At 41.0% G+C, this 13303-nt stretch overlaps 1 protein-coding gene across 1 annotated transcript; it reads left to right on the top strand.

Annotated features, from left to right (window-relative positions):
• The first annotated feature begins 18 nt into the window (after positions 1-18).
• On the top strand, positions 19-11160 carry PDCD10 (programmed cell death 10). Its single transcript, XM_080605364.1, has 8 exons — positions 19-165; positions 6003-6215; positions 7019-7072; positions 8055-8172; positions 8734-8860; positions 9215-9293; positions 9593-9675; positions 10440-11160. The coding sequence occupies exons 2-8, from the start codon at positions 6120-6122 to the stop codon at positions 10519-10521; spliced, it is 639 nt and encodes a 212-aa protein (XP_080461490.1). The 5' UTR covers positions 19-165; positions 6003-6119; the 3' UTR covers positions 10522-11160.
• Positions 11161-13303: the final 2143 nt, after the last annotated feature.

The following is a 13303-nucleotide window of genomic DNA, read 5'->3' as shown; positions in this document are numbered from 1 at the left end:
GCGGACTACAAGTCCCAAGGGGCCCCGCGGCTGCCCGGCAGTTCCGGACAACGCCTGCTGGGCGCTCACCGCGGCGGGCGCTTCCTCCTTGCGGGCGCTTCCGGCGGCGGCGGCGAAGCCCCCCCGGGGAGCTCCGTGGGCCCGGCGGGGCGGGGAGCGCCCGAGGTACGGTGGCGGGGCCGGGGCTGCCCCCTGCGGCCTGCTCCCGCTGAGGGCCGAGCGCGGGGAGGGAGGGAGAGAAGGAGGGCGGGCGAGGGTCACCGGTGCGTTTGCGTAGGGCCTGGCTCTGCCCGTGGGGCTGCGCCGCGCTAGGAGCGTAACGCTGCTTCCAGAATCGGGGGCCGGCGGAGGGCTGAGGGAAGGCGGCGGGCGCGGCTCGGGCCTGGCCGGGCGGGGAGAGGCCGGGGGGGGCCCGCACCGGCTTGGGGGGGCCCTGAGGGACCCTGCCCGACCCCTCGGGCAGCCCAGGCCCGGCCGCCGGCTCCCAGCCCGTCCTTCTGCCTCCAGCAGCGCTGCCGGGCGGCGGGGGGCGCTGGCAGGGCAGTCCCGGGCCCTCCCCGGGGGTGAAAGCAGCGGGCGGCCCCTCGGGGACGGGCGGCGGCGCTCTGTGGGGACCGCCCGTTAGTGGGGGGTTGGGGGGGGGGTGGGGAGGGTCCTGTCCTGCGGCTCGGCCAGGCAGGGACACGGGGACCTCTGGTTATAGCTGGGGTCCTGTGGTCCCTCTGTGGGGGTTTAGCTGCTCCCTGGTCTTTGTGTGCTCGTTGGGGAGCGTTTGTGTGTGTGGAGGTTTGTGCCTTATCTCCTAGCGCCTGGTGGAGTAACGCAGCCGGCGTGTTAGCTTTGCTTTCGGATTCCTAAGGAAGAGGAAAACAACTTGAAAAAGAAACAAGAAAACGCTGTTGTGGGTATATGCACGCAGAGCTCTGTCCCCTTTCGCTTGCTCTGTGTTACAGCTCTCAGTGGGCAACTACTGAAATTGGGGCCTGCTCCAGGTGAGGTAGTTTCTCTTGTAGGCACACAAAACCGTGTTTTAGGGCAGACTAAACAACTTCCATCCTGAAGTTCACAATGCGAATTAATTGTCAGCCTGATCTCGGAGTAGGCTTGAATTATTTTGGAGTTGATGCGAGCCTAAAAATAGGCATCTTGTGTTTATTGCGGTTCGTGTGACTTGAATTAGTCACACAAATTGCCCTCACAATAATAAAATGCATAAGCAGTCATGCTTTGTCTGAGTGAACCCAACCGTTAGTGTGTTACACGTGCGTGGAGATGTTGGAAGAGTGCATGTCTCTTCCAGCAAGAGACATTTAAAGATACTTTTAAGACTCCAATCTTATCTTCTGATAATATTTCTTTGGTCACCTCTTCAAACTGCCAAGTATTAGAAGAATAGGGAATCGGTACAGCAGAGTGCCTTTTTCTAATTTTCTTGCCATCTTCTCTGGTTAATAAGGGAAACTTTAAAGTACCCAGCTATGCAAGGGGTAGGTGTATAGTTAAAATAGCGCACACTGTAATTTTTTCTCTTCTGTAAAATTTGCATCTGCAACTAGTCAAATATCTAAGCTCCCTTCCGCTGCGCCCATTGGTTTTACACGTAAGGGCCAAAAAGACCTTTGCCCTTAAAATCAAGATAGACATCATGTTAAGCGCTCTTGCCGTTCCCCACCCTTTCTTCCTGACCTTAAATAAGTTGTTCTGGTAACTCAGGGGGGTCTTGGAGGCTTTTCCTTTAACCCGATCTTCTTGAATCCTCACCGCAAGAAGTGGAGCAGAACTTTTTGGCAGTAAGGATAACCTTTCTGTAGCGGGAGCAGAGCTGTAACTTGGCTCTACCCATAAGGCAGCCATTGAATTAATCGTTCTGGTAGATTGCTGCCTCGGGCCTTCTTCCTCTTTAGTGCTTTTCTTAAAGAAAAAACATCTAAAGGTGCTTAAAATTTTCTACATTCTCCAGGCTCTATCTACATCAGATGGAGCAGAGACAACACTGGTGGTGCAGGTGGATCTCCCGATGACATAAGTGACCAGTGACGTCCTGCCAGAGTTTCCATTGTTTTGAAAGTCTTCAAAGGTCGCGGTCGTGAGACTGCTGCCTTCTCTTTAAATGCTCTTTCAGAAGCTAATACTACACAAATGCCTTTCTTTCATAGATCCCTTGCCTTGGCTTCACGCTGGCCAGTGAGCAGAGGTGGGTTTGGGAAAGATCGCTGTGCTCACTGGTTGTTTTCTTATTAGGTAGCTCGGTTCTTCTGCTACACGATCTTTAGTGCTTGACTGAAAGTCTGTCAGTAAGTGACAGGTTAGAGAAGCGAGCTTTCACCTGGGGCGCTTAGCACAGTACCTGTACGTTTGGGGAATTTCGGTGTTTCTTTTTACCCTTTTTGGTTTACAGGAAGCTTATCTTAATGTAGCTTTTTTCCCCTGACATAGTTCAGTTGGATGATTTTAAACATCGTTGGATGGGAATGGAGAAATAGGTCGATAACTGAATTCTTCAAAAACTTGTTCCTTGTCAAAATGTGCCGGTCCCCTCTGTGACTGCTGAATAGCTGGGGCAGTATTTTAGTGCCGAAATGGTGAAGGTTGTAATGTCGGATTTGTACTGACAGTGAAAGTACACTCCATGCTAGTACTTCTCTGGGAACAGAGCTTGATGGTTTTAACACTAAGCAGACAGGACTGTACTAGGTGGCATCTTAGCATTGTTTTCAAGTTGAAATCACCTTTAAATTCACTGTATCTGTCCTGTGTATTCTCTCTGATGGTTGATTTCATCTGATGCAGTGGGAAGCATGACTTCTAATCCCATATGCTGGGAACAGGCTACATTTGAATCTGTGGGATCGCTGTTTAAAAAGAAAAATCAGGCTAACATGCAAATTATATTTGGCAGTCTGTCTATTCCCATGCAGTGTGTCCTTCGATCTTCTCCTTGTCTCCCCCATCAGAGCTGTTACGAAACTTGCCAGCTGAATAGCACCTTTTTTTGCACCTAATAGCAATTTGCCAGGATTTTCTGAGCCACGTGACTATATCGTGCTGTTCTAATGGACCATCTTTTTATGAGATCGTATTCCAGCTTTTTTGAGTGTCTAAGGGAAAAAAAAAAAAAAAACAGTTGGGAGGTGGAAGCAGTGTAAATTCCTCTCAAGGAAAACCACCTGAGATTCTGGTGAGCTGAAGTTACACTTTTAGGAGACGGTGTTGCCATAAAGCCTGGCAGCCAAGCAGATGGCTACTTTTGATCAGACACCAAAAGAAATGCTGAAAGCTCCCAGTTGCTGCATGATAATGTGCATTAAGCTGTGGCTTTAGCCAGGCCATCTTGAAGGCTATTGGAATATCTAATAATTCACCTAAATGATAGAGTTGACTTCTGTTTTCATGAGGATTTGGTCATAATCAGGACCTCTTAGAAGGTGTTGGTTTGTCATGGGTGTGCTAGAACCCATACAGTCTCTGTACCGCAAATGTGTTTTGGGGGAAGCCTTCACCACTGCCATTTAAGGCTGACCAAGACTGCAGCGCATCCAAGTTACCCCAAAAAGGTGTGAAGGCAGTCCTGGCCGCAAAGAGATAGCGGGGCAGTAACAGCAAACGGATGTGCTGGGCGGAGTGTGGGGTTCGTACGTGAGTCAGAGGAAAGATCCCGGGGTAAGGAGCAGCCGCTGCGATTGAGATACCACGTATATTTTCATACGCTGGCGACAGAAGGATTTCGAGTCTTTTGGTGTGTACATATATTTAAAGCCACCCCTTGCCTTCAGTCACAGCGCTCGTACCCTTTGTGTTAGTACACATCCAAGATTTATTTACTTGGTTTGAAGAGTGTCGGTGCCTGGTAAGGAGGTAGGAGCTGGTGCCTGATTGTTTTTATATGGGGTGTTTAACCGTACCATGGATGAGTAACAGTAGCTTATGGCTCTTCAGGAGAAAATGAGCTCTTCACAATAGTCCGCGGTGAGGTTTTCATCATCATAAAAATCTATCATTTCAGTTGGTATTTTATTTTCTTTGTGGATTCTGATAACCCATAAAACCGAGGTAATTATTTCTAATGGTTATTTTGTCCTTCTTTGCCCTTCTCCAGATGATCAAAAATCTTTTGGGTAGACTAAAGCAACCTTCACTTACCTGTTTTTAACAACTTTTATGTTGACAGTGCAGTGCTTTAGTTAAAAAAACTTGCAGCCAGTTAGTCTATGAACACTATCTTCGGTGGTACTCTTTTGTGTAGGATCTTCCTGGACTGTTCATTTTTACTGAACTTCCAGAAACACAGGAGGAAACTGCAAAACAAGCAGCTCGCCCTCCACCCTGCCCCTCATGTGCCACAGTCCTTGGTGCAGGCAGGCAGTGAGTGTAATAAATAGACGGGACAGCTTGGGCTCGTGCTCGGGAGGCAAGCTTGTTCAGACGAGTCCCCCCCGTGAGTAGACTTTGCATGAATTTGGGTAACTCTGGATCGAGTTCTTTAAACGTAATCAACTTTTTAAGAAATAGCAAATATTCGCTTGTATTCTTCCAAGGTCTTGAATAAAACAGCTACGGGTAGGTGATGAAAATATGAGCCCTGACCTTCTGCGGCTCTATTCATGCTAACGTTTCTACACAGACCCCTTTTTATTTGAAGTCAGGGTAAGCCCTTTTTGTGGCTAAGGGACTCCGCTCATGTATGTCTCGTTGAAAGTTTCAAACGCTAAGAGAAATACAGATGAGATATTTGCAATCTGTAATCCATGTCAGAAGGTCTGTATAAATAGCTGTCGCTTGTCACTATATTTATGTTTAACTTCTAATAATATTTTCTTAACTGTCGGCTATTTCTGTAACGTGACCGGTTCCTCCCTTGGTTTATCACTTTGGGGTATGTTCATACTGCCCAGTCCCACGCTCGGGTGAGGCGGGTGTGATGTTTGCAGCCAGCCAAGTTCCTCCCTGTGCTTACTGTAGTCAATAACAAATTTCACTTAGCTATAATTACAGCTGTACTACTATATACTTGCCCTGGGCAAAAAGTTCATCTGTTTTTCTATTTAAATGGTTCAATGCAGAAGATTTTTAGCCAGTGCGGAACAAAAGTGGGAACATAGCTCCAAGAAGCATCTTAGTATGTTTTGACCTGTTCGCGCTATTGGGAAGTGATATCGATTACTGTCGTAGCTCCTGCTCTTTCTGAAAGATTTTGCTATATTCATTTTTCACTAAAGTATCAATAAAATCCAGTACTTGAACATACAGATGCCAGATGTCTAAAGGTTCTTGGGGATGGAAAAACTCCTCTAGCATGTTAAATACCGAGCAAATCTTAAAAAAAAAAAAAAAAAAAAAAAAAAAAAGGTAATATTTTTTGTGCGTCTTTATTTCTATTTTGGATGTTTGGATGTTAAGTCTTTAAGCTCCATTATGTTATATAAAATATTCTCAAAATCTTGACTTGTTGAACAGAAAACGTAGACTGTTGGAGAGATTGCTTATGAAGTGCAGGGCTACCTTCCTTTTTTCCACTTAATTCCTGGGTCTGAGCAATGATCACTCTGTGTTGGGTGTATGATGAGCTAGACTGGGTGGAGAACTTCCAAAACCTGGGTTCAGTTACTGGAACAATAATTTTCCATTGAGTTAACATAGTCCTGGACACACCCTGAGTGGAAAGATGACTGAAGACTCTTGCTTATATAAAAACAAAGGCGTAGTATTCACCATTTTTTTTATCGTGTATCAAATCAAATTACTTTCAGGAAAATTAACTATGTAAGAACTCGCAGTAAAGATTTTCTGGTAGTATGTTACTATAAAATATTTGCTCACTTAATAAATTAGAATTAGGGCTTTAAAATTGCATGAAGTAGTAATTCTATATTTACTTAAGCTGATGTCATAAAATAATTCCTGCTTTCTGGGCAGGAAATAACGTTCTGTGCTTTTCATTTTTTAGAAATTGTTAGTCATTCTAACTCATAATTGTTCTTTTTCTTTTTTCCTCACGACATAAGGACGATATATTTCAAGTTCTTCAAATATTCTTGCACAACGAGGAAAAAGAAGAAACGTTTCATTGAATGAGGAGTTCTTTGCTTCTATAGCATTTTTCTTGAGAAGTGGTTCTTTGAATGAGGATGACAATGGAAGAGATGAAGAATGAAGCAGAGACCACTTCTATGGTTTCCATGCCACTCTATGCTGTTATGTACCCCGTCTTTAATGAGGTAAGCTCTCTGCTTTTGCTGTAGAACATAGTAATCCTTTTATATCAGGAAACCTGATGGCAGTAACAGCCAGCTTAGCTTGATGGGGAGAACTTCAGGTGTTTAACACAGCCTTCTTTCTATGCTTTTCTTACTCTTTCACCCTGCTTTCCATGAACACAATTCCAAGCTCGTCAGTGGTTGCTAGTTGTCTTGGCCCTGGTCTCTTTTCTTAGCTTTTACAGAGGGTTTTAGCAAAAATGCTAGGTAACATTCGATTTTTTTCCTTGACACTGCAGTTCGTTTTCAGGTGGTCATTTCAGTGTTCTTATTTTCCTTTCATCACTGTAAATGTGCACGTAACTTTTTGCAAGGCTTTTTGCGAAGCTGTTTCAGCTCTAATGGTCACAGATCTAGCACGGCATTAGGAACTAGTGCAATCTGTGACAGGAAATAAGGTACAGTTTAACATGTACCTGTGAGCAGCTTGATGCATTTGTATTTTAACTGCTAATGGCTATAATTTAATAGGATACTTGTCTTTCTGTAAGTATCAGAGGCTGTCAAGATGTTCTCAAAATCTTCTGTCAGACTTCTGATGAAGGCTGAATAAAAGCAAAGTACGTCCAGTGACATGTCTGATTATTTAGGGAGGAAGTCCTTTGTTTGGATCAAACTCCACACTTTCTATCTCAAATGAGACCAGTCTCACTTCTTCTGCCAAGCACCTTTTTCATCATGCTGTGTAAGGCAAGGCATGAGTACTTTACTTGTTTTGTTCTGATAATGTTCGAACTGCTAATTGGTCTAAACTTTTATTGCAGCTAGAAAGAGTAAATCTGTCAGCAGCTCAGACGCTGAGAGCGGCCTTTATTAAGGTGAGAAGTTACTTGTATTGAAAAATGGTCATTTAAAAGGTAAATGATACGGTGAAGTTCAAAATAACTTTGCTTCCTTGTGTCGTCATGTTTGAAGATTAGATCTTTCTTAATCAGTAGTCTTAAATAAAAATGTGTGAACAATCACATGGACTAAGTTTGAAATGAGTGCACACATGAGTAGGAATCTGAATAATTTAAGCATATTGAGCAATTTTAAACAGAATCTTACTTTGTGTATGTACAAAAGGTAACAACTAAGCAATGCTTTGCTGTTTCTCCACTTTAAGTGTAAGTGTACCTAGATAGCTACAGCTCTCAGAACTCTTCCAAGTTAAATGTTACTTACAGCTGGTGGTAAGGGGCTGTGCTGAATGCAAATACCAGAAACTGAGATATTGGAGGAAATGGTAGTGCTCACTAAAAACACCCACGCTCATTCAACGCAGAATAATTTTTTCGATAGCAGCACAGGTAGTGTGAATATGTCCAGTGTTAGAATCTAGCTTAGCTTAATTTAGGTATGTCATCAGTTAAAAGGAGTTTTCTGTGAAAAGGCAATTCAAAGATGTTTGAACATATGTGATTTGTAAGAGGCACGCTTAAAAAATACCATGTGGAAGATGGGGGAGTTGCACCTGTGAATAAGTGAATTAAATTCTGGTATGTGCAATATCTTTGTTTCAAAGCAAAGTGTTTACAGGAATACAACAATACAAAGAATTTCGTTACAAAATATCTCTTACTCAAATTGAAGGGAGTGGAAGGGTTTATTGGAAAAGTTGCTTATACAAAACTACTTATGAAAAGAAAAATGGAAGAGTAGTTTTCAATGTAATATGCTAGTTTAAAACCATTAGACTTTTTAAAAATTTCTGGCAAATTGCTGCGGTATCTGAAGCAAATTACTTGGAAGTCTGCTTTTGTCCTTGCAATATTATGATTGATGGCATTTTTAAGAATAAATCCTCTCGCGATGCAGGCTGAAAAAGAAAATCCAGGTCTCACACAGGACATTATTATGAAAATTCTGGAGAAAAAAAGTGTGGATGTGAACTTTACAGAGTCTCTCCTGCGTATGGCTGCTGATGATGTAGAAGGTAATATCAGGTCTCTTACCTTGAATAAGCGTTTTCTTAATTACAGTGCCAAACAGGAGTATACATTTCTCTGTGCCCATTTTCAGAGGAAGTTTTCTGTTAATAGATTTCTTCTACCATGCTGAAGAATAGGAATAGTTGTTTTTCTGAATACATCTTTTGGAGGTACATATGTGACTAATAAGAGAAAATTAATTTTTAGAAGGTAGCTCACCTTCTGCAGATTTCTTCAAATTAAAAGCAAGTGTTGCACTGTCAGAGAAGGGCAGTGTATAGTAGGCTTAAAGTCCTTTTAATATTGCATTTAATTAGTGTAATGTCGTCAGGATTTCTTTTAAATAACATCTCCAACTTCCAATAAGAAAGGCTATTGTCGCGCGGTGTTTTTATTAATGCAGAATGTTCACTGTGGGTTTGTGGTCATGGCTGTCTTTTGTGCAGTCAGCCTTCAAATCCTTCCTGGCAATACTGCTGCATTTTGTGAAGCAGTGTTTTTTAGCTGCCACTAGGAACTTACTGAAAAATGCCATTATTTTTTCCTCAATATGTCCTTTTTGTTAGAATATATGATTGAAAGACCAGAACCAGAATTCCAAGATCTGAATGAAAAGGCGCGAGCACTTAAACAGATTCTTAGTAAGATTCCCGATGAGATCAATGACAGAGTGAGGTTTCTTCAGACAATCAAGTAAGTACTGTATTATATATTTTTCTGCAGTTCGAGGGGATCAAACTTTGCATTTGTATCTGGATGCTTAAATGCTGTGGGAGATGCTAGCAACACTGTTGCTGTTGGAAAAGAGCTTGACCTGTGGTTATAAATGAGTGAATAGAGTTGAATTTTGTTAATGAAAGCCCCGTATTAAGAGACAGAACTTAACTTGTTGATTTTTAATTTGAATTGGCATGTTACTTGTCCACGTCTTTGGTCTTTGTACAGAAGGAATATCAGATAGGATGTAGGGCTGTTAGAAGGGGTTTAAATTCCAACATTTAAATAGTATAGCTTATTGATATTGCAACTCTTTTCATTGTCAAATAGGGACATCGCGAGTGCAATAAAGGAACTTCTTGACACAGTAAATAATGTCTTCAAGAAATACCAATACCAGAACCGGAGGGTATGTGAAAACTTTTTTATATGCTGTTTTTAATAGTACAAGAGGAAGCCATTTGATCAAAGGATTAATAGCGTAACTGGTCAGTGACATAATGCTTTAGAAGAGGGTGACTTCTCTGCACGTCTTTCTTAAAAATAAGTAAATACCAGAAAAAAAACCCAAAACTACCACCACCCTAAACCTAAAATTCCTGTATCTACATACTGTTTGCTTGTTTTCTTCTGTCTTTAATGTCAAGACCCTCATTGTATCCAACACTCTGTGATCTTATAACCTTTTTGGTGTTTTTGTTTTCTTAGGCACTTGAGCACCAAAAGAAAGAGTTTGTAAAATACTCCAAAAGTTTCAGTGATACTCTGAAAACCTATTTTAAAGATGGAAAGTAAGTATACTTTTGTACTAAATTTATACATAATGAAAAGGTCTTGTTTGCCAAACTAGTATGATTAGGGAAAATAAGACAAGATTTTTGTTATAAGGGCTGATATGTGTTGTTCACTTACCCCAAACATACTGAAAGAGACCAGTTCTGTTCAGCCCTGTGTGAAGTGAATGCTGTGGCATGTGTTGTGGGCATAGGCTTTACAGTGCCTTGGGTATTATCAATATTGCAAGAAATACCAGGTAAGACTTGTGTTCCTTGTAATTTACATCTGTCTGAACTACATGTTCTTTTACCCCGCTCCCACCAGAAAGGAACAGCACTAAACAAAATCGCCTTGCTTACAGGTGTCACTTCTGAGATCAAAAACCTCAGTGGCCCCACACTTCTTTCATAACAAAGATTATTGAAATAATAGGTATTTGAGGAAAGTTGCAAATTCTGAAATTATCAGGGGATGGAGTGAAAAGAACAGGCATTTAATGATCATTTGCTCTACTCTTTTTTGTAGTTAAAACCACAAAGCTAAATAGAGAGCCAAAGTCTTTTAAGTTCCTGCCAATAAACATAGTCTTTCTAGAATTAGCTATGCAAGTAAGTCTGTTTGCCAGCTGTAAACTTCAGGTACATCACAATATGGTAAGACATCAATATGTTTCCAATTTGCCTAGATGCCAATATATTTAGTTACCCTGATTTAATGCTGTATTTATTGAACAAAGTTTTGAAAAGTGTTTAAACTAATATCTTTGTTTTTCTACCAGGGCAATAAATGTGTTCATAAGTGCCAACCGACTAATTCATCAAACCAACTTGATACTCCAGACCTTCAAAACTGTGGCCTGAAAACTGTATATGTTGAGAGTTGTACTTTTCAATGGTGAATAGGGTACCTTTATATGTAAATTTTAAAGTTGACTGTATAAATTATCAGCCCCTCTTTAGGGGCCTAATGCAGGATTTTGAATGGGATTATTGCCATCTTACACCATATTTTTGTAAAACATTGTAGCTTAATCATAATCTCACAACGAAGATTTTTTGCATCACTTTTTGCTATTATCATTCTTTTCAGAATTATAAGCCAAAAGAATTTACGCCTTAATGTGTCATTATGTAACATTCCTTATAAGAATTGTAAATATTTGGTGTTCTGTTTCTGACATTTTAACTTGAAAGCGGAAAACTGCAAGATTATGTATTTAACAATATTGGTGGCAAATATTCAATAAATAGTTTACATCTGTTAGACTGTCTTTTTGTATGTGAACAAAAAAGCATAACTCATCCTTTTAGAACTGCAGAGCATACATTAAATGGAAAAATTAAAACTGGGTGCTTAAAGTCACTGGCAGTTCAAATCAGTATAAAATGAGGGTTTTTCCTTAAAACTGAGATTTTGGTTGTGATCCAATACTAGACCAGAATACCAGAATAATCATATTAAAATGTCTTTGACAAAGTAATAAAGAACCCAAGAAGTGAGGTGTGTGTTTTGGTTTTTCGTAGAAACTAAATCCAACTTAATCTTTTGGTGGTAGGCTAACAGGTTTTTACTCCTCTGCTATTCCAGGGTTTTGTGCAGTAAAGGGTGAACTTAAAATATGAACAACTTTTTTTTTATACTGGTACCCTTTTGGGAGGGAGGAGGAGAGAAAATAGAAGTCTTCCAAGAAGCACTAGTGATATCTCTACTATGCATGCCATAAAGCAACTTCTTCCAGGGATTTAAATCATGAGACCTAGCTTGACAAATGTTCTATAGATGGTTGAGAACTGCTGATGGACAAATTGAACCTTTGTCACTGTGAGTTCATGGTAGCTTTTTGCAAGTTCTACTGAATATCGTGCATGCCCCTTTGAGGCGCACCTCAATATTACTTTGAAATACTAGGAATCTGGAAGATTTTTAGGAAAACTAGGAATCTGGAAGATTTTTAGGAAAACTAGGAATCTGGAAGATTTTTAGGATTTCCTTCTATAAATACTTACATGGGCATAACTAGTAAATTTAGGAAAGAATGGAGCAGCTTATAAAGCTGCAGAAACTGTTGCAGGAAGATCACTTCAAACTGAAGGAGCACAATGCTATAGGACTACTCTTTGGGTGTAAATGATGAATAAATATGGCCAGACTTCTCTTACACACTGGCCTGGTGCTGTACTGCTCATCTGGGGCGAGTGCCTTATCCGGAGTACATCAGCTGGGTCTTTGAATTCATTTATCTGCTTAAATGCTCTAGAAAAGAAAAGCCATACATACCTGCTGCCCTCTGAAGTAGCACTAGATGGATAGCTAGGTGAAAGAATGGAAAGTCATGTAGAGTTTTTGGAACTTCATTTCACTTGAAAAGAGTGTTTGGTACTGGGGAAGCTATGTCTGCCCATTTGATTCCTTGATGGTAAAATCAAAGAGGCTGTCAGGAAACGAACCGTTTCTGTCCATCAGTTCTTCCTATACCTTCATCCTTTATTGCATAAAGCTACCTAGTATAGGGCTAAGCTCCAGGTAGTCTGGCCAACGTGTCTTGTTCGTAAACTTACCGTGACTTTTTTTTTTTTTTTTACCTTTTCAGTGGTGGAAAATTATTGTAATCCATGCCTGGTGATAGGAAAACTTGAAAATTGATACCAGGTCGCACTCTTCTACTGTATGCAATGAATACATATCTAGTAGTCTTATAACTTTGCTTTATCTTCCACTGAGTACAAGCTGGGGCATATATTTATCTGAATTTTATTATGGTTTTGCACTTTATCTTCAAGTTACCCAAATAGCTAAAGATAAGTTTCTCTTAATGCATTTATAATACAGTAGCTGGTGTTGCAAATTGGTATCAGAAAACTTCTGCTGTGAATGCGGGTTATACTTGATATGATAATGTTAACGTACAGAATAAAACTGTGTATTTGTTAATAATGCAAAGAAACATTGTCTTAATCACTTCTTTTGATAGTCTTTTATCTAAAAAGAAATGAAGGAAAACATTGACTTGTTTCTGGTTAGCAGCTTCCTGCTTTAATGCTGAATTTTCTTTCTTTAAAAGTGTGAGATATGTCAGGTGCCCAGCTTCAATCAAAACTTTGTCTTGAACTGACATGAGGTAGTGGGTGTGAAATCTCATGGAAGAAGTGGTTGAGGCCTGATGTCAGAACACCAATTCATGCAGGCAGTAAGTTGCTCAGGTAGTATCAGCGTTGATTAACCATCATCTTTTCATGCAGTCTTAACTAGGTTACCACTGAAGTGTTTCCTCCTAGTGTTCTTTTCAGATCTTTGACTGTATGTCAAGGGAAAACATACCTTGTTTATTCTGCAAGTGTTATCTCTGGTCTGTTTATTTTTCGCCAAGGCTGTGTGCTGCTTTGGGAAATGGGTGGGGAAGGGAAAGGCTGTCTAGACAAGCTTGCCACAAATCTCAGGCTTAGCTAACTTCATTCTGAAAGGAATAAGAGGGAGCTAAAATAAACGCCAGTTAAGGTGTGAGATAGTAACCATCACATTTGGCATGGCATTGATGATCACTTACCCGTGGAGAAGGCGCTGGCTGTTCCCCCTGAGAATATCGCTGTGCCAGGCACTGCCTGGCTCCATCTTCCTGCAGCGCCGCTAACCAGCGCCTTCTGA

This window comes from Anser brachyrhynchus, assembly GCF_964034855.1.
Source record: "Anser brachyrhynchus genome assembly, chromosome: 9".
Taxonomy (NCBI): Eukaryota; Metazoa; Chordata; class Aves; order Anseriformes; family Anatidae; genus Anser; species Anser brachyrhynchus.
The sequence above is the reverse complement of the archived record's forward strand: the minus strand, read 5'-3'. Positions and strand labels throughout refer to the sequence as shown.